A 24,893-nucleotide genomic window follows, 5' to 3' on the forward strand; every position below is an offset into this window, starting at 1 on the left:
AACAAACTAAACTAAAATAAAGCATTTATTAAATAACTAAAACTAATTACTTACTTACTATAACTTACTTACATAACTTATTAAGAAAAGCACACTGAAAACGAATTAAAAAAAAACAAAAACCTCCAAAACCATAATAACCCTGGTTGCAGAGCGCCATCGGCCCTGTGATTCGGCGCCCCGCCCCCCCTCCCCGGGCTGCAGAGTTGGAGAGGGGGCGTCACCCACCGCGTAAGTGCGCGGCGCGCTTATATGTTACGCCAGAGCTGCTCTCAGTCATCAGCGTGGAGAGACGCTCCAAACAGAGACAGAGAGCGAGAGATCGAAAGCGAGAGCGGGACATAAAGCGCGCAGCTCCAGCGGATCCACGCGGACGACAACAACAGAAAGTAGAAGAAGAAGACCCGGCCAGTCGCCAGCAACAGCCACCGTGCGTTGGGGGGGAAAGTCGATGAGAGCAATGCAGCGGCTGCACCGCCACCTGCTCAGCCTGCTGTTAGTCAGCAGCCTGCAGCTCCAGCAGCTCACCGAGGGCTGCTCGTGCGCCCTCACGCACCCGCAAGACGCCTACTGCAACTCCGACATAGGTGAGGAATAACAACGCGGCGCCTTTCAAACGACTTGTAGACACAGCTTGTTAAAAACGCGTACGCATCCGCCACTTGTAATACAACACAGACTATTTTAGGGATGAGTATGAAGTCGAGACAGACTAAAAACAGCTCCAAAGTTGACTTAAGGAGAGTTTCCGACACGCGTGCCAAGCTTTCGTTGACTTCTGTAGCATTAGTGATCTTTTTTTTAATTAATAACAGTGGTCATCATGCACGGTCCATTTTCCTAGTATCTGGCGATTCCATCCGTATCACGATTCATAGGTCATAATTCGATTTGATACCGATTAATCCCGATACGAATCTGTAATTCAACTCAAATTTAGCAAATATTAGTTAACTTGTACATGTACTAGGGATGTAACGATATCCAAACATCACGATACGATATCACGATATGAAGGTCACGATACGATAATTATGATACTGTGGGGAGGTCAGTGATACAAAAAAGGTCACAATATTGTAAAAATAAATGAGCTCATACTAAAAAAATGACAATATTGTGCTTTTGTACATTACAGCAATGCTTATAAACAAACTACAATCTCTTAATATTAAGTCGCTTACTTGCTAATGCAGCACACATTGAGTTCCTCCACATATTGACTTGGTACACAAGCTTATTACGTGCTCTTTTATAAGTATGGATTTTAAACATAAAAAGGGCCAAAACATGCCTTGTGAAAATTAACCTGCACTAAAAAAAAAAAAAAAATAGCCACCAGATGGTGCTAGAACTGCACGAATGGAAATCAACCTATTTATTTTTTATTTTTTTATTTGACATGACGGTATATTGTGGCAGTTTTAATCTCGCAATATCACGATATTGCCGTTATTGTTAACCTGTATCCCTAACATGATAATGTATTGAACTGAAACTTCAACACATGTATTTAACAAACAGGTTGCAATCTGTTTCACGTTTGAACAGCATTCAAATAAAAATATTAAGGATTTTTTGTTGAATATTTCCATCAAAAATTGATGTTTAAAACATCGATTCGGCCGCATAGTGAATCGATACAAGAATTATGCGCTGTAATATCGCGAAGGAAATCCCCACCAGAACATGAATTTAAGATTCAAGCTTAGAATTCAACATGGCTGCTCTGCCCATTTAGGCTGGATGACCTTTGTGTCAAAATGTGTCATTCAAATTACAATGTGCAGTGTAAAGTGTGCTGTTGATGTTGCACTGAATAGTGATCACCACTAGAGGCCGATAAAAGTCATTTGTTATGTGTCATAATGTGCATCCATTCATAGGGATTAGCAGCGTTTAACCTGATTTCATTTCGTGCTGCGTTGTCGTTAGGGACCACTCGAAATGGGGCAGTCAAAACAACCAAAATGCAAAAAATGTGAGCACCCGCAAGGAACTGCTGCTTCCATCAAGCTCCGTGTTTACAATTTCCTCATCGTCCGTCTCTGCCAAAAATCGCATCACCTCGTGAGCTGCATTTGAGAGATTGCGAGATCACACGGGAATGGGAAAAAAAAAAAAAGCACGAGAGTGGTGCCGTGAGCGCACACACAGCCTGCTCTCGCAAACGCATGCCGATGTGTGGCACTTATCCTGGCATCAGCTGATGCACAGTCACAACTATCAGAAGACAATTCACTTGACATTTCAACAGAGTTAAAAAATCCCTCGCGTCGTCAATCGACCGGCTCAGACTGGCCAGAGTCAGAATCTGGAACAGACTTCAATGGGGACATTCATCAACTACGAAACACTACGAAATCTCTCTCTCTTGGCAATCTTTTCAGGGAAATCTTGAAATTATCCATTTCACAGAATAGCTGGTTAGTTTTTCACAAGTCTTGTGTTCCTTTAACTTGAGTTCGATTGACTCAAACGATGACCTGCCACCTGTGGGCCCATCATTGGCTGCAGGTGATCATGCAACATTACTTGGCCTATCTGTGCTGCAGGGAATTTGCTGTGCTCAGTCGTCGATGTGTGGCTTTTGTGACGGTACGATGAATTTGCACATATTCCACAAGGTTCAATTCCGGGGGCTCTGCTGTTTCCAACTTAAGAAAACAGCAGTAGTTGTTTGAAAGTAAAGATAAAGATAAATATAGAGTCGATTTGAGTGATGATCTGCAACTCCCTCTTCATTTCGCTCCCAGTAAACCCTAAACCTGTCTTGAATTTAAAAGAAGAAGAAGAAAAAACGGTTTTCTGAAGGTGCATAGGAAGTTAGTGGGGTTCAGTACCCCACCCCAAAAAGTTCAGAACCTCTGGTTTCAGCCAACCTGACATTTACTGACAGGTCAGGAAGTAGAAGACAGTTTACAAAGCTTGTTCAAAGAGGAGTCGGTGCAAAAGCAAAAAGGTAAGCGCTGCAAACACGGCGAGGGAGAAACCCTCTACAGTAATCCCGAACGTCGACATCAAAAGTGACATACGCCACTTCAAAGAGTTTCACTCTCGTTTTCCTGGCCTTGACCCATCATCACCTGCAGCCACTTGATTCCCTGAATCTAATTTAATTAAGGTTGGAAATGGCGTCGTCGCAGTTTGTTTCATGCCAGTCATCTGCAAGCGTGCATCTTCTAGTCTCAAGCAAATCAAGCATGTGTGAAACATTGCTTGTTGTTGTGTCGTCTGGCTTGGAACCGTTCACCAAATGTGACAAAATAAGCACAGGGTTGTCCATTTTCCAACCACGTACCTGATGTGTGGTTTTGACAGACCTAGTTGGCAGCCATCAAATTGCCGGGTCAAAGCAAAGCAAAGCCATTTGCAAGGGGAAACGAGCAGCCATTGTTGTTGCAAAGCCCCCCTTGAAAGCAAGATTAGAGGCTTTGACCCTGAGAATTAATTTTGCTCCATAACCATGTTTTGTTCTCAAGCCCTTGGGGGGAACGGGAGCAAAAGTATATGTGTGCCTTGAAGCAGGTCAGTAGCAGGGGATTAGTGTGATACGTGTTTATGTTTGGCCCGGGATTGACCGTCAGGCACTGAGAGGAACGGCTCCTGCCCTGTTTTTTTTTTCTGTGCATAGTGGTTTTGCTGGCTCATAACTCATTCACTTCCAGCAGTCATTTTCACAGAAGCAATAGGGCTGTTTGACTGGATTTGGACTGATTTTGCAAGGCCAACAGAATATTGTGTTCTATTGCTATAAAAAAAACATGGAACCTACCAAAAGAAATATTAAAGTCTCTTATTTTATCTGGAAGAAAACGTATATTTCTATCCATTTCCATTTTTCAGCAATTAGCATTGGAATATAGCTCAGTTTTATCAATATTGACATTCCTGGTGAAAACACTGACTAAGAGCTTGTTGCAACATGGCCCTGTTTGATCTCTTATACTCTGCTGCCACCTGCTGGCTGTTTGTGTAATAACTACTATTTCTTCAACCGTTATTTGCAGTTGAGAGGCTGCATCAAAGCTTCCTGTATGCTCTAGCATGAAAAAAAACGTAAAAACATATAAATACATATATGTGCACGTATAAATAAATACATTTGGGACATTTAAAACGTTTAAAATAGAACATATTTATACGTTTTTGGGAGCAAATAAGTTAAACATTGCATAACTTGGGGCTTAAGTGGCTCTCCTGCTACTCCAGAAATTGAGCCCTGATTCCAATACAAGTGTTCCCTCGTTTTTCCGCTGGGGTTAGGTTCCAAAAAATACTCGCAATAAATGAAATCTGCCAAGTAGTTAGCTTTACGTTTTACATGCACCGTAGTATAAATGTTTTAAGGCTCTAAAACCCCACCACCACACTGTTTATACACTTTTCTCATTGAGGCATTTACAGTTTCTCACATTTCTCTCTCGTTTAAACATTCTCAATGTTCAAACCTTCAGAAATGTTATAAAATACTAAAATAAACATGCGATACAGTGAGACCGCGAAAAGTGAACCGTGTTACAGCAAGGGAACATTAACGAAAAATTGATTTCATTTTCGAAAAATGTAGGCCAAACTCAACGACATGTCAAATCGGTCTTTTCAACATACTTTTCACACCAACGTCTGTTTCCTAGACAACAAGCCTTTTGCAGTGACTCCAGCGATGTGGACGAGAGTTCTGCAAGCGTGGCCGGTTTCCCCTCAAGTGACTTCAAATACAATGCCATGTCAAAGGCTGGAGATTCCACGCACGGCTGAGATGTTTCGTACCCTTGGCCAAGCGTATCAAATGTCATGCGCGTCACCGCCCGTTTTATGATGATCACAAGGCCACTCGGGAGTCTCACGATTTCAAACCGCCAATGTTGAGCGTACCAACGGTGACTCAACGAGCAGGAATTCAAATACAAAAACTTGTCTCCAACCAAATGCCTTCGCATTACCGCGGACGTAATGCAGTCGATTAGCAAAGAGCAAGTGTGACCTCAACGTTCGCAGTGGCCCAGATGGGACACAATTCAACCACGAGTATTAAAACAAGAGTCCAAACTAAGCTATTAGTCAAGTATACAATGTTTGCACACGTCCATCTCATCTCAAAAGTATCATGAAGCCCGGACTTTCCTTTGACCTGCAACATTCCGGTTGCAGTTTTTCTCCTCCATTTGACACAAAGCTCAACAGCAGGGATTCATTTCCAGTGTTTATTTTGGAGCGTGGTAGTGTGTCGTCCTGAGAATTCCTCTTCCGCCCACTCGCCTCCCCATACTTGGCCCGCTTTTCTGCATACTAAAAAAAAAAAAAAAAAAAAAAAAAAGATCACCGGCGCCCGCTTTCCGCCTCCTTTTATTTTCTCACTCACTGTCACACGTTATAGTTCGCCACAGACGCCAATGAGTAACCGCGTTTGTTTGCCGCGTGGTACGTAGGCCGAAATATGAATGTTGAACTCAATTACAGGCTCACCTTGAGATGAAGCATTTGCATTTGTGCTTGTGTAATCATCCGCTTTCGGCAAGAGGAAGCCAGAGAGACGAATTTGCTTGACAGACCCCGGTTACCTCTCTCATCACGAAGAAAAAAAAGAAAAAGAAAAAAAAGCCTCCCACTGATGAAAATGGATGTCACATCCTTTGCATAGGATAAACATGTGTCACAGCTGCAGCGTCACAACCAAGGTTATTTTAGTGAACTAAAACTAACGATAAAACTAAAACGAAAACTAACTGAAACTACATTTTATGTTTACAAAACTAACTATAACTAGAATTATAGCAAACCTCGTTTGTTTTAGTCTTTGGTAATTAATGCATGAGCATTTGGAGATGATTTTAAATGTGATTTTAAGTACAGTATACTCATTTTGATATTCCGCCGGAATAAGGACGTTTGTTTGAAAGTGTGTCACACAGAAGCGACGTCATCTGGCAGCAGCCAATCGAAAAGCACCTTCAGATGACGTTGCTCCCATGCTGTTTTTTTTTTAATATTGCGCACAAGCAATTAGGGATGTAACGATAACGGCAATATCGGGATATTGCGATATTAAAACTGCCACAATACATCGTCGGCGTCATGTCACAATATTTAAAAAAAACAGTCAGGCTGATTTAGTACAGGTTAATTTTTACAAGCACTGTTTTGGCCCTTATATGTTTAAAATCCACGCTAATGGTCAGTTGAATGGGAGCGTAATATGCTTGTGAACCGAGTCAACATGTGGAGGAACTCAATTGTGCTGGATTAGCAAGTAAGTGACTCAATATTTAAGTCTTATAAGAGATTGTAGGTTGTTCATAAGCATTGCTGTAATGTAGAAAAGCACAATATTGTCTTTTTTTTTAGCATGAGATATTTTTATTTGATTTTTTTACAATATTGTGACCTTTTTGTATCACCGTCCTTCCCACAATATCATGATAATTATTGTATTGTGATGTTCATATCGTGATATTGTATCATGATGTTTGGATATTGTTACATCCCTACAAGTAATATACATTTAAAAAACTAATATTGAAACTAACTAAAACTGAGCATTTAAATAGCACATGGCCACAGCTTGCACGGGTTCAGCAAGTAATTAACAACTTCTTGTTGAAATGTTTTGCAGGATTGAAAGGTGGCTAGTTAGGACTGTTTTTAGCATACTTCTATATTTTTAGCATTCTACTAACCGAAGCTTTCTGGATTCATTTCCACACTTAAACTAAAATGTGCAATTCGTGTCACCAAAAAAAACAAAACAAAAAAAAGTCTCTTGAGTCTTTCACGGTAACTAAATATCAATTTTATGATCGGAAATGTTCGGTTAACTACTAACAGGTGGTTCGGCTGTTATGGCTGCATTTTTTTTTTTATTCGACTCCGCATTCATCCTCATCTGACATCAGAATCATCACTACCTTGCCTTTGCTTCCTTGAAGGCTCTTATTTCTATCCCCATTTTCCATTTGTCTGGAGTCTATTTTTGTTTTGATGAATCCAAGACCAAGGAGTCAGGATTCCGGATGCCTTCTTTCTGCAAGTTAAAAAGAATGAAAAGGCTCCTGACTTTTTCACCTGCCTTTTCTGGGGAATGCGAATCCCTAAAGAATGTTGGAAGGAAATTCTACGGGGAGAAGATAAGAAATAGGGTCAGCGTTAGTTGTGTCTGTTGGCAGCAGGTGAACTTGAGAGAGAGGATCTCTTATGTTATGCAGGACCCGCAGATCTGCCTGGGTTCAATTTATCGTCTCAAATCATTGCTCCTGGCCTTCCACAATAAGCCCCCCATTCTTCCACACCAGGAAAAGCAAACTGTCGGAAAAGAACATTTACATGAGGGTCCTATATATTTGCAGTGTGACGATATATCGATATTGCGATAAATCGTGATACTTTGTCTCCCGATAGATTATCGATATGCCTACGCAAGTTCCCACCCCTACTATATATAGTAGGGATGTAACGATATCTAAACACCATGATACGATATCATCACGATATGAAGGTCACGATACGATAATTATCTCGATACAAAAGGTCAGAATATTGTAAAAAAAAAAAAAGAGCTTATACTAAAAAAACATTACATCAATGATAAATATTATATATAAATATACAAATATAATACATATATTGAGGCACTCATGCAAGCACACATTGAGTTCCTACACATATTGACTATGTTCACAATCATATTATGTCCCCTTCATCTGACCATTATTCTGGATTTGAAACATACTTGTAGAAGGGCCAAAACATGCCTTATTAAAATTAAACTGAACAAACAAACTATGGTGCTAGAACTGCACAAATGGAAATCAACCTGACTTTTTTTAAACAGATGTGCTGCTTTATCATGATATGTTGCGGCAGTTTTGATATCGCAATATCACGATTTTGCCATTATCGTTACATCCCTAAAATATAGATGACATCTTCTGAAGTGCCTGATCCCAGGAATACAGACTGTTTTAAGCAGGACTCGTGTTACTATGACCTGATGTATAGATATCAACCTCAAAATGTCCCTTGGGTGTTTCTCCCCCATTCGGCCTGCTTGGCAAACAGCAGCAATGCAGAAAATCGGATAAACGGATTAACCGTCGTGTCAACCTGGTCCCGAAATGGTATTTATCTGTCCTTTAATGCCTCTTTACTAGCCAAGACGCGATGTTTGTGTGATGCTCAAAGTTTACACGCGTTACCCGATCATCTTCAAAGGTTGTTGACTCGGTTCCTCTCTCGCTCTGCAGTCATCCGTGCTAAAGTGGTGGGCAAGAAGCTCCTGCGAGATGGCCCTTTTGGAACGATGCGCTACACCGTCAAGCAAATGAAGGTGAGATTATTCTGGTCAAAATGTTTTTTCTTGAAATTTCTATATTTGTTTGTTGCATCGTGGCACAAGGTCCTTTTTGACACGTCTTTTCCATAAACAACACCACCATATAACCACCATACAAGCAATGATCGATTTTGGGCCGTTTGACGGCTTGATGATGTCATGGAAAAGCGCATCACTTCCGATATTCTTACATAACGCTGCATATTTTCTCAGAGATGCTGACATCAGCCCAACTGCTTACACGAGGAGCCAGGCTGTGGGATTATAGAGCTTTGCGGGAATTACATCTCAAACAAACTCCTCATGTAAACATTCCAACCGTCCTAACACAACATGACTGCAAACAACCGACAAATGCATCAAACGTCAACAATGGATCGCAATTTTTTGGCGGGACATGCTGACCTCTCGGTTTAGTTATTTGGATTCCCCGTCTGCTGAGTTGCACAGTAAACAGGAGTTTTTTGTTTTTTTTCTCCGTGTGGGCTGATTAAGCATGCAGTTCTGTCCAAATGTAAACAAATCCTATGAGAAAAAAATGCCATCCAAAAAAAAACCCTCCGCAAACTTGTGGGTTGAAGTAAGAGTTTGTTGTGGGAGCCGCGATTCTAAACATGGATTTCCTGTTGTTCCCAGACAAATAAATTGCAACCAGAGGGAAAAAAAAAAAAAAGCCAAGACTTCTCAGGACAAACACTGACTCTGCATACCTGAGCTCAATGGAGGTCCGTCGGCGGCTTAAAGCAACGAATCTCAGGATGGCTTGCCAACGACGGCATCAAAGTCCAAGCACATTACACGGGCATAATCGTGTTATCTATGATTTGGTTCGGGCACAGCACTAATACTCCTTTTCTCCCACAAGGCATTCCGTAAGGAATGTCATCTGATAAAGCCGACATGCTTAATTTCACGGCGGATTATTTATGTGGAGGCGAAGTTAAAGGGTGCAGTTGCAGTATGTATGAAATGTTTGCTTTCTCGTGTCTTACAGATGTACAAAGGATTTGACAAAATCCAGCACGTGCAGCATATTTACACGGATGCTTCGGAGAGCTTGTGCGGCGTCAAGTTCGACATCAACAAGTATCAGTACCTCATCACGGGTGAGTCGATATTGCAACACAAAAATCCATCAAATCTTTTTCAAAACGCTGGATAATTGGAGCTCCATTACATGGATACAATTGTTGAGAAACAGCACAATTAAATAAGCGGGCTTAGACTAAGCTGCTTAGAAGCGGAATTCTTCAGACGTGTTACATGCTGGAAACTTTGTGGGAACACTTTTGGAAGTGTCAGCATGTGCAGTCGACACTTGCTTGTGGAAAGTCTCTACAGTTAGTCGAGTCAGTACAGTCAAGCCCGTCAAATACCTTTAAACCAAATAGTGTTAATTTCGTCAACAAAATCTAAACAAATGTCATTTCATCAACACGTTTTTCACCGGACTAAAACTGGACTAGACTAGACTAAAACCCTTGTTAATAAACCATAATTAGGACTAAATTAGTATGCATCTTTGTCCACTAATGAAAATGTACTTCACTTAATAAAACCTGACGATTTTAGTTTAGTACATTAATCCAACGGCTATAACGTTCCAAAAATGTTAATGTTACTGCTAACTAATGCTTGCTAACTTGCTAGTAGCCACTGTCATTGTGTGTCAAGTTGTTTTTCATCAAAAACATGAGAACATTGATGAGATGAGAACATAATCTGCTGACAAAAAAAAAATACACAGGCGTAAAATAGTTGTCCTGACTAAAACAAGACTACAAGACAGTTTTTGTTTGACTAAAACTAGACGTATAAAATGATGTTTTCTTGGACTAAAATTGAGACTAAAATGTTAGATTTATAGTCGACTAAAAATGGACTCAATAAAAATGAGATGAGGTTGACTAACTGTGATGCACAGAGTGCATTTGCAGGGTTTTTCCTGTGCACGAAATTCAGAGGCGGCCGCCTCCAGACTAAGTGACTGATAATGAATGAATGCTTTAACATGATAAAAGTCATATTCTTACTGGATCTATTATTCTTATTGTTGAAACATGAAATTATTATTATATGTGAAGTGAGTCTGTTGCATTTCCAGAATACATGCACGTCATGGTGCAGGGTGAGGATTAGGGATGTTCGAGACCACTTTTTTTCCCCCGACTGATAAATGACAGATGATTTTAAAGGAAGACCTCTCTATCCCAATATATTATTTTTTTCCTTAAAATTGCATGAAGTTAATGGCAACTTTGTATTCATGTAATTTCTCATTTCTTGTGCCTGATCGTAAAATGGCTGTGAGTACCGATACTCTTTTACTGCCACACGTCATAAAAAACAAAACAAAACAAAAAACAACTGCCACAGTGCCAGCCGATTTCGAGCACTCATCTTTCAAGGCAAACAGAATATTGTGTGCTTTTACTACATAAACATGGCGAGTACCAAATGAAAGATCACATTCCATTTTTTCATTAGAAAACAAAAGTATGCTTCTACCTTATTCCATTCTTTAGTAATCACCATTTTAAAATAGGTCATTTGAGTGACACTGAGCGAAAATTAAAAAGATGGAGAGAATTTTTTTATTTTTTTTAAAAGATACATTTTCTCGTCATCCTTGAAAACGTTCCATTTCATCAGATTTCATCCGATTCAGTCATGTTTCATTGTAATTTCATACAGCAGCATCCCATTGAAAAGGGATACAATGCTGCCATCTGCTGGCCATAGTTAGTGGCTGTTTTTGATTCCACAAGCCATTGACCAGGCAGCGCTGCACTTAGACATTGCACTGCCCGTCGATAAAGAAAAAAAAAATGTAGTTGACGTCATTTCACGTTTATGGCGGCATACGTCGTGATTTTACTAATCGTTATTTAACATTTTGGCGGTCAAAGAGTTACAATACCTGATATTGGTAGTCACCCATAATAGTCAGGATAATACCGCCTCAGCCTCAACTTAAGCCAGGAAAAATCCCAATTTGCATAAAAAAATGATTCTATAGTAGGAGAGCAACATCCACATGACGACCCGAGCGCATCATGCCAGAAGCAGCAGGAAAGTGTTTCCCCCTCTAACAAGGTGTAATTACAAGCCAGCAAGCAGGAAGCAACCGACTTCCAAACGAGGACATTTTATGACTTGCCCTTTTCCAACACAAGTGCAGTTTGTAACTTCGGAGCCCGCGGTGTTTGGCATATGGAACCGACGCGACGCTCCGACCTGTAAATACTGGAACTACATCCCCAGGTGCTGGTGAACATACTCGGGGTTGCCAGGCTATTTTTTTCCGGCCTGGGTGCAAGTGACATCACCATAGTTCTCTCTCTGTACTTAGTCAGAGGCAATTTCAACACACAAACGGGCATGCGAGAGCGGCGTCTTCAGCTTTCTTTGATGGCTTGACTATTTCAGGAACGTGCTTCACACTCCACACCAGTGTCAGAAGTCGGTAAGCAAGCGCGGGGGGCTGTCAAATTCCGGCGTGGCGAAAACATGCTGGAGGGGGACGTCCGGGTGACATGTGCCGATGTTCCTGAGTGCTTGCGGGCTGCCGTAGTCGAGCACCTGTCTCAGGAGTCAGTAAGCCGCAAACAGGCCACGGAGGTAAAAAATAGACACACGCTGACCTTTGGCTATTTCAGAAATAGGGGGCGACGCTTTAATTGGGCTTATAGTGCAAGATTGTCTTACCGCGCGCAAATGAATTCTGGTGCATATTTACTAGGGATGTAATGATAGTGATATTGCGATATTAAAACTGCCACAATATATCGTTGTCGTCATGTCACGATATTAAAAGCATCTGATGAAAAAGTCAGGTTGATTTCCGTTTGTGCAGTTCTAGCACCCTCTGGTGGCTATTTCTTGAGTGCAGTTTAATTTTCACAAGGCATGTTTTGGCCCTTCTATGTTTAAAATCCATATTAATGGTCAGATGAAGGGGAACACAATATGATTGTGAAAATAGTCAATATGTGTAGGAACTCAATGTGTGCTTGCATGAGTGCCTCTATATATAATATTTATATATTAACGTTATATCTAATATTTTTAGAATATTTTTCATTGTTGTAATATACGAAAACACAATATTGTGTGTGTTTTTTAATATATGCTCTTTTTTTTTAAACAATGTGACCTTTTGTATCACCAGCCGCCCCACAATATTGTGATTATTATCATATTGTGACCTTCATATCGTGATAATATCGCATCGTGATGTTTGGATATCGTTACATAAATATTAGGGATGTAACAATAAGTTATAACATCACATCAGTTTGATCATACTTGACTCCATTGTGCACTTTTCTATTTGGTATGATGATCACGATACAATATTATCACGATATGAATTATTATGATATTGTGGGGAAATTGGCGATACAAAAGGTGACAAAATTGTAAAAACAATAAAAATGTAATACTCATGCTAAAAAAAAAAAAACAATATTGTGTTTTCGTACATTACGGCAGTGAAAAATATTCTAAGTATTATATATAAATAAATATAATCGATAAATATATATTGATGCACTCATGCAAGCAAATATTGAGTTCCTACACATATTGACTATGTTCACAATCATATGTTCCCCTTCATCTGACCATTAATGTGGATTTTAAAAATAGAAGGGTCAAAACATGCCTTGTGAAAATTAAACTGCATTAAAAAAAAACAAAAAAAACTAGCCACTGCAGGGTGCTAGAACTGCACAAATGGAAATCAACCTGACTTTTTTTTTTTTTAACAGATGTGCTGCTTTTAATATCGTGACTAGTAGGGGTGTGAATTGCCGAGTACCTGACGATTCGATCCGTATCACGATTCATAGGTCACGATTCGATTCGATACCGATTAATCCCAATATGAATTTACAAGTCGATTGTTGCGATTTTTTTTTTTTTACTCAAATTTAGAAAATACCATTCAGTAAACTTGTACATGTACACTGTAAAGATTTGCATGAAAATTTATTATTTATTGATCTCAAACTTCAGTTTTATAACTGTGAGTATTTAACAAACAGGTTGTAACCTTTTTCATGTTAGAACAGCATTGAAATAAAATATTAAGGCTTAATGTTCCATTAATATAATATTCTTCCATGCTTAAGGTGTGAAAGTTAGACGTTTTGTTGAATATTTTTCCATCAAAAATGGATGTTAAAAAATCGATTCGTCTGCCTATTGAATCGATTCGAGAATTGCGTGCTGTAGTATCGCGATATATTGCCGAATCAATTTTTTTTAACACCCCTAGTGACTAGAGATCGGCCCAGCCGATAATCGGTCTATCCCTAATCGTGACATGATGATGACGATGTATTGTGGCAGTTTTAATATTGCGATATCCTGATATTGTCGTTATCGTTACAACCCTAATATATACAAAATGGCACAGTCTCCTCATGCCTGAAAAAAAATACAAGTTTGGTGATGATAGTAATCAAAACTGCATACTTGGCATGACTGTGGGGCTGCTGTCGACTCAACTGTCGTCTCGTTTACACTTGCGCCAGGATTGCGCTTTTGAAAAGTAGCAAGCATCACTTTCATCATCTAATCAGCACATGCCCACAGAGACTCGTCCACACACTGCGTTAAAACTGCTTCTTATTCAAATAGGACCGCATATTGAAAGACAGGAAGCCACTAACATCCTCGACTTTGTGTTTTTCCCAGGGCGGGTGTATGACGGCAAGGTATACACAGGACTGTGCAACTTCAACGAGCGGTGGGAACGCCTCTCGTTGGCTCAGAAGAAAGGCGTCAACCACCGCTACCAGCTGGGCTGCAACTGCAGGGTGAGTGGAAAGCAGATCGCCGATCGAACGCAAGGACGTCGGGGCTTAAAGAACGCAGTCTCGCAAGAAGGGAAGAGAAGCGGAGGACGAGGTCACTCGATCGAGGGAGTTATTTCGGATTCGAGGAGGAAAAGAAATATCTTCAATAGTCATTGATCGTCAAACGCTACTGTGCAACTCAATGACCGAAACGGCCTGATGTTCAGTTTTAATGCACCGTGCATACGTAAGACATCAAACAACCGACTTCCATCGATACAAAAAGTGTGCTGGACATCAGTTAACCTCATCGGCTGGTATTAATGGATCCTCACAAAGACCTATTTGTTCTCATAAGCTTGAAGGAAGAAGACTCACTTAAACTGAAACATCCCAAAAAGTTGTTAAACGCTTGGTAGGGAACTGTGAAAAGTGTTTCTCTTCCCCTTATTAAAACGACTCAAAGCAGGAAGTTACGCATCTCTGAACCGTGGAGGACAATTTCCACAACCTTTAAAAACACCCAAATTGGCAAGTTTCAATTGGACTTGATTTGCCTCATTCAGATCCAAATAAGCAGCTGGCGAATGTGAGGTTGTGTCAATAAACGGCGTTTCCGTTCATTACCTCCTCGAGAGGTCACACTAGCGCGTTTTGTTTTCAAGCGTGTCGGCTTTTTTGTGCCAACACCTGCAGGTGAGAGCATTTAGCAGAATCCTCTGGGAGTCAAGCAAAAAGCATCCAGTGCCTTAAGCAAACGGTAAAAACTCATTTAGCATTGCGGGGTTCAGTGAGACTCATTTATTGCTCGTAAAAAAAATAAAAAAAAAAAAAAAAAAAAAAAAATAAATAAATAATAATATATATATATATATTAGGGGTGTGAATTGCCTAGTACCTGACGATTCGATCCGTATCACGATTCATAGGTCACGATTCGATTCGATACCGATTAATTCCGATATGAATTTACAAGTCGATTGTTGAGATTTTTTTTACTCAAATTTAGAAAATACCATTCAGTAAACTTGTACATGTACACTGTAAGATTTGTATGAAAATTTATTATTTATTGATCTCAAACTTCAGTGTTATAACTGTGAGCCACTGTATTTAACAAACAGGTTGTAACATTTTTCATGTTTGAACAGCATTGAAATAAAATATTAATGCTTAATGTTCCATTAATATAACATTCTTCCATGCTTAAGGTGTGAAATTTAGACGTTTTGTTGAATATTTTTTCATCAAAAATGGATGTAAAAAAATCGATTCGGCTGCCTATTGAATCGATTCGAGTATTGGGTGCTGTAGTATCGCGATATATTGCCGAATCGATTTTTGTAACACCCCTAATAAATATATATATATATATATATATATATATATATATATATATATATATATATATGTATTTATATCTGTTGTTGTTGTTTTTTTTATCTACTTTAGCATCAAATTTGAGTTGCAGGCTTTCCCATTTTATGTCACCGCCGTTGAAGATTCCTTTCCCAACTATTTTGTGATGTCCTGGCATGTGGGAACGGAGAGCCACATTCAGCTATGCATTTGCAATAAATATAATAAGCACGCTCACAAAAGTGTTTGTGTCCATGCAGATTAAGGCGTGCCACTACCTGCCGTGTTTCGTGACCTCCAAGAGCGAGTGCCTATGGACGGACATGTTGTCCCACTTCGGCTATCCGGGCTACCAGTCCCGACACTACGCCTGCATCCAGCAGAAGGAGGGCTACTGCAGCTGGTACCGGGGCATGAACGGCCGCGACAAAACGGTCGTCAACACGACTGACCCCTGAACAACGACCATCGCCTCCCCCTTTGACGCCATTTTGCCCCTTGTATAGTATTGTAAGACTTCCAAACCTAAGTAAGTCTCGCGTTGCGGACAAATGGAAAAAAAACAAAAAACATCCAATCCATTACAGTGCCTGTTTTGAAGCACTTTTTTTTTTTTTTTTTTTTGCTGTTGTACAGACTACCCATTCCAACTCTACAATGAACAACAATCCACTGGGGTTGAATGGTGGTTATAAAAAAAATAATAAGAAGAAGAATGTATGGCCATTATCAACTACTACAGGGGTCTTTATCATTAAATGTAAGATCAGAAAACATCATTTAAAATCAAAGAGATTGCCTTTTATTGGTGCACAAAGGCAATTTACAAATTGTCCCTTCAAAAAACACAAAGTAGCGTATAACTTTATCGGACACAAGCTGTACTGTTAATTCTTTGACTGCCAAACGTTATCCAAAAACAACCTCGACAGTGCCAGCTGATTTCGAGCATTTTCACTCATCTTTCAAGGCAAACAACATATCATGCGCTACGCTATGACTACATAACCATAAAAAAAAAAAGTATGTTTCTACCTTATTCTGCTCTTTAGTAATCACCATTTGAAAATAGGTCGTTTGTGTGACATAAGCAAAAATAGAAAGAAAAAAAAATTGCGCAAACAAGCTTTTTTGTCACAGCGTCTTTGACACTCTGTGAACTAGATTTAAAGTGACTTTGATCACTCAAGTCATCGTTGAAAACGTTCCATTTCATCAGATTCGTCATGTTTCATTGTAATTTTGATACACCGTCAGCCCATTGAAAAGAAAGACAATGCTGCCATCTGCTGGCCATAGTGAGTGCGTGTTTTGGGATTCCACAACCCATTGACCAGGCAACGCTCCACTTAGATGTTGCACTCCCCATTGAGGAGAAAAACAAAAAACAAAAAAAACAAAAAAACTTACTAAACGTCAATTAACGTTTATGGCAGAATTCATTTGGATTTCAGCATACGTCATTAAACGTTTTTGGCAGTTGAAGAGTTAATATGCCAATGTGAGGTAAGATCAATTAAATGATGCCTATTATTTCGATACAACATTATTGATTCCGACACAAAATGGTGTTCAAATTCTTCACTGGAGGGCAGAAATGTATATTTGGGGGCACTGATGAAATCAGAGCAATGCTAAAAAACAAAACAAATGTCTGTTACAGAGCTGACGCACGCAAAAGCTACACATATTACGCAGATGGTGAAATTTTTATTTTTTATTGTACATAAAGCTACAGAAAATGAATTATCAACTAAACTGAAACTTCTGTCAAACATTTATTTATCTGGATCAGACGGTAGATTTGCTGTGGATGTATATGTATATATTATATTATATTATATTAAAACAAAAACAAGCAACTGTCCTAAATGAAGGATCGGCATTTTCAAGTTTGAATATAGTCTTTTATTTTTATTTTATTTTTTTCCAATGGTGATCATAATTTGTTTGTCTGGTACTCTTCACAAACCAATCAATGATACAGAGAGGTTTCAAATATTTTTTTGATGTCCATTTTCAATCTTTTTTTTTTTTTATATGGAATGATTTCAAATGGACACAAACAGTATCGAAATGTTATGCAATATTGTCATTAAAATCTCTTGTTTCTTTTTATTTTTTTTTCCAGAGCAGTATCTTGCGGTCATTCCATTCAATTTGACGGACGCACAATCGGCTCAGGTTTGGAAAAAACAGCCCAATCGCCGCTAATACAGCAGTGGAAACGTCATTTGGTTTCGTTTTGACCAATTCTTGGTCTCTTCGATGATGAAATTGCATCAGAATATACACAAGAGGGCTACAATTTGATTCCAGCATTTTAATGGTTGACACACGTTTGCGGGAGTTATGAAATAATTGACGACGGTGCGGGACAACTTCGAAGAGGGCTGGGTATTGCCAACAACATCACAATACGACACGTATCACGACACATATGCATTCCAATATTTTACATTAATGTACTTGCATTTTTATTATAACTGTCATATGTATACCTAAAGTGATATATTTATTATGTTGGATGGCAAAAAAAAGTTTTTGTAAGCAGCTCTTCTGGTTTACCACCAAGTGAGCAAGCTTGCTTTAACTAGTGTTGTTCCGATACCGTTTTTGTTTTTTTTGTTTTTTAGCAATAGACCGATATGTTTTTTCCAGGGCTGATACTGATGCTGATTATTAGTGGTCAAGGAGGCCGATAACCGATATTTGGAGCTGATATTCATTTTTCGTAAAAAAAAAAAAAAAAAAAAAGGTGGCAAAAAATATTAGTGTCAAAATTTGTTAAAATACAAATGCCAATATTGACTTTGTTGTAATGTCTTAAAACGTTTTTATTAAACATTTTTTCAGACTTTTTATCTTAGACAATATATTTAGTATTATTATTTATTATTATTATTTAGTATATATTTAGTAATATATTTATTTTAATATAGCTCTCTATAGTTTTAAATATTTTTCCCCCCCAAATGTAAAAATACCTAAAATATTAATCTTTCACATTTATTTGTTTTAATTTCAAACAAAAACAAAAAGTTCCCAGGGTCAGCAACATCTCTTCTAAAGTTAACCGAAAACTGAAATAAACAGTTTCCTGAAATTAAAATGGTTTTAACTGCCATCAGATTTTGAAAAAAAGGCCGATACCGATATTTGTCAAAATGCCCAATATCGGCACCGATAATTGGTCAGGCCTATTGTCGGTCTATCCCTAGTTTTTTGGCTCCTGATACATATACCCAGCTTTGCCGTATCAGCAGATGCTCAAAATGAAAAAGCTGTGCTGCCATTGGCTCAGAGCATTCAAAGGCCAATAGGATAGCTTAGCTCAGTATGCGGCGAACATGTCACACGTCAGTATCATGATCGTGATACGAGCAAGACAAGATGCTGCATCCAAAGTCCTATATTAGCAGCGGAAATAATGGTATCGGCATTCGGGCTGCACGATATTGGAAAATCATGCAATATGCGATAAGTTTGGTGAATATAGCGATATCAATATTATTGCGATACTTAACATGTATCTAAAGGAATTACATTTTTTCATACAGCAAACTAACCAAATTCAATATAATCTTAGTTAATTAATTGTAATTACCTCCCGCTAACATTTTAGTTAGCGGCTGACTGATCAAATTCAGATAAAAGCACAAATTTGCATGACTTTGCGATATGCATATTGCACGAACCAATATCACCATATCGATTTTTTTTCCCGATGTATTGCGCAGCCCTAATGTTACTTGTTAGTACTCACCGATGCCGATATCACTGTTTTAATGCACTATCAGGATCTCTGCTGACACCAGTATCCGGTATCGGAACAACACGAGCTTTAACTGCCTATTTAAAATGAATGAGCAATATCGATTCTGACGCCTGCGTATCGATACGTGTATTGTAATGATGCCCGCAACGATGTGTATACCCCTAACTTTGAGTCAGTGAATGCACTCGACAGTGGCATATTATTAAGAAATATGTTTGAAAATTTTGACTGAGGTTATTATTACAACTGCGCTCCAGTGTTGAAGGTAAATATACCCACAGATGCGACATTTTTTTGTTGATTTAAAAAAAATATATATTGAAGGTTTATAAAAATAAACTTAAGTTTGTGTGAAAGCCACAGATGTAAACTCTGAAATGTTTTTGGAATGATATTTCTGTCTGCCTCAGGAGCTGAGATATCAATTATTTTAATATTTCCAGGAAAAGGTCAGGTTTTCAGGAGTGACTCAAAAGTCACCCAATCGGTTTTCGAGGCGTTTATGATGACTATTCATTTTAACGCAGACTAAATTGGCGATCGGGTTTTTTTTCTCCAACTGAGCGCTTTTTGTGTGTCCCATTCTGTACTTCACATTTGTGGAAATAAACTGTCTCAAGTTTGATCATTGTGTGGAGAGAAAAAAAAAAAAAAAAAAGTCCAATCAAGGAAACTGTGTACAGTCTATGTGTAAAACACAGTTTCCTGAAGTATGCTCTTTTATATTTTTATAATAAAGATTGAATGAATATGAGTTTGTGTTGGTGTTCATTTTGTAATTTGTTTTAGTCCAATTTCAGTCACGCTTGTTAGATTTAATCACAGTTAGTTAACCTCAAACCATTTTTATTTACTTCATTTTTTAGTCGACTATAAATCGAGCCTTTTTGTTTTTATTTTAGTCCAAGAAAATTCGTCTAGTTTTAGTCAATAAAAACTATTAGCTAGTAAGTTAGCCAGCATTAGTTAGCAGTCGCATTATTATTGTTGAAACGTTATAGTCGTTAGATTAATGTTAAATTATAACTACATTTTACAATTTTTTTTAAACCTTTCACCGTGAATCGTTAAATGACAGTGTCACAGACGTGACAGATTAGCAGAGACAAGATCTTACAAAATCACATCATTTTCGTCTCGTTTTTGCTCATGAACTGAAATGTCCATAGTTGTTAGTCCAGTTTTTAAATTTAGTCTTGGGTTGGAGTCCAATTTCAGTCATGCTTGTTAGTTTTTAATCACAGTTTGTTAAACTTATCCCATTTTTTATTTAGACTAATCAAGCATTTTAGTTTTTATTTTAGTCTAGTCTAACGTTTTAGTCTAGTTTTAGTCAAGACAACCATTTTACCCCTGGATATTTTTTTTTTTTTTTTTTTTTTTTTTGTAGCAGATTATATTGAAGGACATTTTTCATCTCGTCTTCATTAGTTGACGAAAATGCATAATGATTTAGTCCCAGATATTGTTTATTAATGAGGGTTTTAGTTTAGTCTGAACCATGAAGTCACGGGTACGATCCCAGTCAGGCGCCTTCCTTTAAAAGAAGCGGCACGAAAAAAAAAAAAAAAGAGCAATGATGACAAGACGTTGAATCGGTAAGACTACCGAATGAACAATTCTGAGCTCTTTAAAAAAAAAAAAAAAAAAAAAGAAGAAGCGGCAATGTGGATGACTGAGTAGCACGTCCGCCTCCCAGTTCTGAGGACTCGGGTTCGAGTCCAGGCTCCAGCCTTCCTTGGGTGGAGTTTTCATGTTCTCCAATTTGGGTCTTTCCTGCGTGGGTCTTCTCCGGGTACTCCGGTCTCCTCCCACATTCCAAAGACATGCATGGCAGGTTCATTGGGCACAACAAATTGTCCCTAAGTGTGCTTGTGTGCATGGATGGTTGTTCGTCTTTGTGTGCCCTGCGATTGGCTGGCAACCAGTCTAGGGTGTACCCCGCCTACTGCCTGAAGCCAGCTGAGATAGGCGCCAGCACCTCCCGCGACCCTTGTGAGGAATAAGCGGTCAAGAAAATGGATGGATAGATTAGTCTGGTTTTAGTCGGGTTGAAAAATGTGTGTCGGCAAAATTATTTTTGTTTAGGTTTTGTAGACAAAATGAACACTAGTTTGTGTGCATGTGCTTCATCTCCCCCCCACACGCTCATTACAAGTAATAACTTACCATTTGCATGTGGTTGGCATAGAAGGTTTGCTCATTCAGGGGGAATTTGTCTGCACCCAGGGAGTGGTAGATCTTTATCATCTGAGAGAACTGCAAGACAAATGATAAACTGTCTTAGTGATTGCAAGGCTGTGAAGCCGCATCTTTTTTCTTTTTTTTTTTTCCTCACTGCAGTATTGTGAACCGTTGGACTGCAGAATGAGTCATAATATGAGTCTCTGGAGGTCACCTGCCATTCCAGCTTCATTCCAGAGCCCAAACAAAAATCAGCTGCTAAAGGAGGGAGGCGGCTAATGTCCGACTTACCACCCAAGGCTTGCTGCAGAAGTTGTAGATGGAGAAGACGGAGTTGATACTGGGCACGCCGCCAAAATGCAAGCCGATGACGAGGTTCCGGAAGTCCTCCCCCGGGACCATGCTGTAGGCATGCTGGCGGATCAGCACAAAGTCCGGCTTGAAGGACCTGAAAGAACGCACATCCACATATCAAAACTTATTAGCCGGATGTGTTCAGAGCAAATATGAAGATGAAGATATGAAGATAGACCTCTCCCACTTTCAAAAAAAAAAGAACTCAAAACCCATTGGTTTAAAGTCACTTTTAATTTTTAATGTTTAGTATTATGAATGTTTCATTTTGTACTGATTTTATTATTTGTGATGATTTTGTGCTTTTTTTTAAGCTTTTGTACTGATTTTATCATTGTCTTTGATCTTTTTTTTTTGACTATCTGTGAAGCATCTGTGTACCTTGAAAGCGCTATACAAAATAAATGGATTATTATTGTTATTATTATTAAGTTGAAAATCTACAATACAGAGACAGAACACAAACAAAACAAACTAATTAAAACTGCAAACATTTTTTTCCAAGCACATTGTTAACTTATTACTGACATACTGATTGTTTGGATTTTTAATTGAACAGTTTTAAAATATAATCCTGCAATACTGCGATAAAATGTGCAATTATTTTATTTGAAGGTTCCTGTTCCCATGTATTTTTCATCAACGAGCAACAAATTCATCTGTATTACAATAAACAATGTGATTACATAAGTGTTTGGATTTAATAGGTTAGGCTTACACTAAAATAAATGAACCATGAATTAATATGAACAACTGATAATCTATTTAAATTAAATGTGTTAGCTTGTTAATTTGCTAAACACAAATCATGAAGTCATAAATCAGCCTGACTGCCTAACCGTTCATTTTCCTCATATTGCAGCCTTTGTGATTTGAACATTGCAATGAATGAAGAAATGAATGTGAATTTGATTCATTGCTCATCACATGGACAAACTTCAATGTACAGATTTTGATGGCAACCAAAGTTGAAAAGACCTTTTAACAAAACATACAGTGCAAAAAAAACCTTCCTTCTTCTTAGGCCTGCTTGAAATGGACGTGCCACCATGGCGGCCAACAGCACATTAACGCACTGCATCTGGACTCCGCGTCCACACTGGTGAGCGTGATTATTTACCAGCCGTGTCGGGCAAAGAAATGCCCCCGCAGGGCACCTAATCTTTTTTGGAAAATCTATCCAATTAACATGGTCTAATCCTTCCTTTACAAATTGTTCTGGGCCAGGGGCCAAACAAGCAAGTAAGCCAACCATCAGGTACCTGCGTTTAAACAGCACCCATTTCAATTCACTTTGGCGACAGTCAAAAGTCGGTTTTAACACGGATAATACACGACAGTGCATAGATCATTTGACTGCATAGTAAAAACAATCTCACAGGTTGGATGCCATATGACCAAGGTTATTTTAATTAACTTAAACTAAGAAAAAAAAGTCAAACTAAAATTCAAAAAACAATTATGTTCACGAAATAAAATAAAAACGAAAATGCTTTTTTTAAAAAAAGAAAACTAACTGAAAGTACATTTTATGTTTACAAAACTAACTAATTAGAGCGAAAATGTCCTTCGTTTTAGTCTTCCGTAATTAATAGAGATAGACCGATATGGTTGGCATCAAAATTTGGAAAAAATACAAACTCCAGCTCTTATTTTTTTGTTTTTTATTTTAAAGCATATACTTATTGAGCAACTTTTAGGGTTAGTAAAATATTGGAGTTTTTTTTTTTTTTTTTTTTTTAAATCTTCGTCAATAGACATCTTTGTTTTTAAAAATCTAACAAGTTCCGGGATCTCCCAGAAGCAGTGGCACGTTTTCAAAAGTTAAATAAAAACAAACAATTGTTTTCTACACGAAATAAAGGATTCCAAAATTTCAAAATAGCTGAAGTATTTTTATTTTTATTTTTTTTTACTTATCTTAGTTTTAATTTCAAACAAAAACAGAAGGTGCAGAGACTTTTTTTTACTTTTTATTTTTTTTTTAATGGCTCTGTTATTGGCCATATGATTCTTGAAAATGGCCGATGGCGATATTCGTCAAAATGCTGAATATTCGTGCCGACAATCAGCCCAGTCGATAATCGGTCCATCCCTAGTAATTAATTTAATGCATGAGCCTTTGGGGATGATTTTAAATGTTTAAAAGTAGATTTATTTTGATATTAACCTAAATAAGGACGCCATCTCACAGCAGCCAAGAGAAAAGCACCTTCAGATGGTCGTCACTCCCATGTTTTTTGTTGTTTTTTTTAAAACATTGCGCACAAGTAATATACTAAAACTAAAACTAAACTAAAACTAAAACGTTTATTAAATTTATTAACATTTATTAAATAATTTAAACTAAAAAACAAACAGAACCACCATGAAAACTAAAAAAATAAATAAAAAAAAAAAAAAACTATATCAAAGTAACTACAATGAAAAGTGTCAAAACTATAATAACCCTGCATATGACATGCTGCTATGACTCGGCTTTATGAAGAGACGCACTTGATGCAAATATGTGTGAATAAGTTGCACGGTCCTAATGGTGAGCGAGAGCGGCGTCAGGCTGCGGATGGCCATTAGCGAGCAGCTCTTGAACGCGTTCCGAGACCGAGAAGTGTTTTCTGTTTGACAGGACTTGCTCAGAAGAGCTCGGTCCTCAGCGACAAAGTGACTACAGCTGTTCTGCCGCCGCCGCTGCTCCTGCGGTACTCGGCAAACCTGCTATTTATACTGGATGAAACTGGTCCTTGAGGCCGTGCAACCAAAACAGTTTCAAGTGCTGCATCATGCAAGCGCCAGCTAACCACTGCAGATGAAGTGTTCCCCGTTTATAGCTTTGCACATGGAAGACATTCTGTCCTCTTTTCACTTTGAATAGATTTCATTCAGACCCGAGTGGTGCCAATCATGTACTGTATCATTATCTTGTTGATTTGCATGCCATAGTGTGAATTTCATCAACACACATTTTTCACCGGACTACAACTAGACTACACAAGACTAAAGCCCTTATTAATACACAGTAAGTGGGACTAAATCTGTCATGTTTCAGTTTTGTTTAGGTTGGGTTTTTGTTTTATTTTGGTGA

The 24,893-nt window shown here is 38.4% G+C and overlaps 2 protein-coding genes across 5 annotated transcripts in view; one reads left to right on the top strand and one right to left on the bottom strand.

Moving 5' to 3' along the window:
• syn3 (synapsin III) overlaps positions 1–24,893 on the bottom strand; it is a 138,693-nt gene that overhangs the window by 67,982 nt on the left and 45,818 nt on the right. For all 3 annotated transcript variants that reach the window (XR_013279024.1, XM_077499936.1, XM_077499935.1), the window contains exons 5-6: positions 21,749–21,905; positions 21,443–21,532 (exon numbers count right to left, since the gene is read on the bottom strand). Coding sequence is in view for 2 of the 3 variants with exons in the window: in XM_077499936.1 (XP_077356062.1) it covers positions 21,443–21,532; positions 21,749–21,905 (247 nt within the window). In the remaining variant the exon portion in view is untranslated. The remainder of the gene's footprint in view (positions 1–21,442; positions 21,533–21,748; positions 21,906–24,893) is intronic.
• Positions 275–20,027, top strand: LOC144003549 (metalloproteinase inhibitor 3). 2 transcript variants are annotated; one of them, XR_013279025.1, is made up of 6 exons: positions 275–587; positions 8,244–8,326; positions 9,327–9,438; positions 14,036–14,157; positions 15,756–16,024; positions 17,627–20,027. XR_013279025.1 is itself a non-coding variant. In XM_077499938.1 (5 exons), the coding sequence occupies exons 1-5, from the start codon at positions 452–454 to the stop codon at positions 15,951–15,953; spliced, it is 651 nt and encodes a 216-aa protein (XP_077356064.1). In that variant the 5' UTR covers positions 275–451; the 3' UTR covers positions 15,954–20,027. The 2 variants fall into 2 exon arrangements, 1 of the variants encoding a protein (XP_077356064.1); XM_077499938.1 differs by having other exon boundaries at positions 15,756–20,027.

The sequence above is a fragment of the Festucalex cinctus genome, chromosome 16, assembly GCF_051991245.1.
Source record: "Festucalex cinctus isolate MCC-2025b chromosome 16, RoL_Fcin_1.0, whole genome shotgun sequence".
Lineage (NCBI taxonomy): Eukaryota > Metazoa > Chordata > Actinopteri > Syngnathiformes > Syngnathidae > Festucalex > Festucalex cinctus.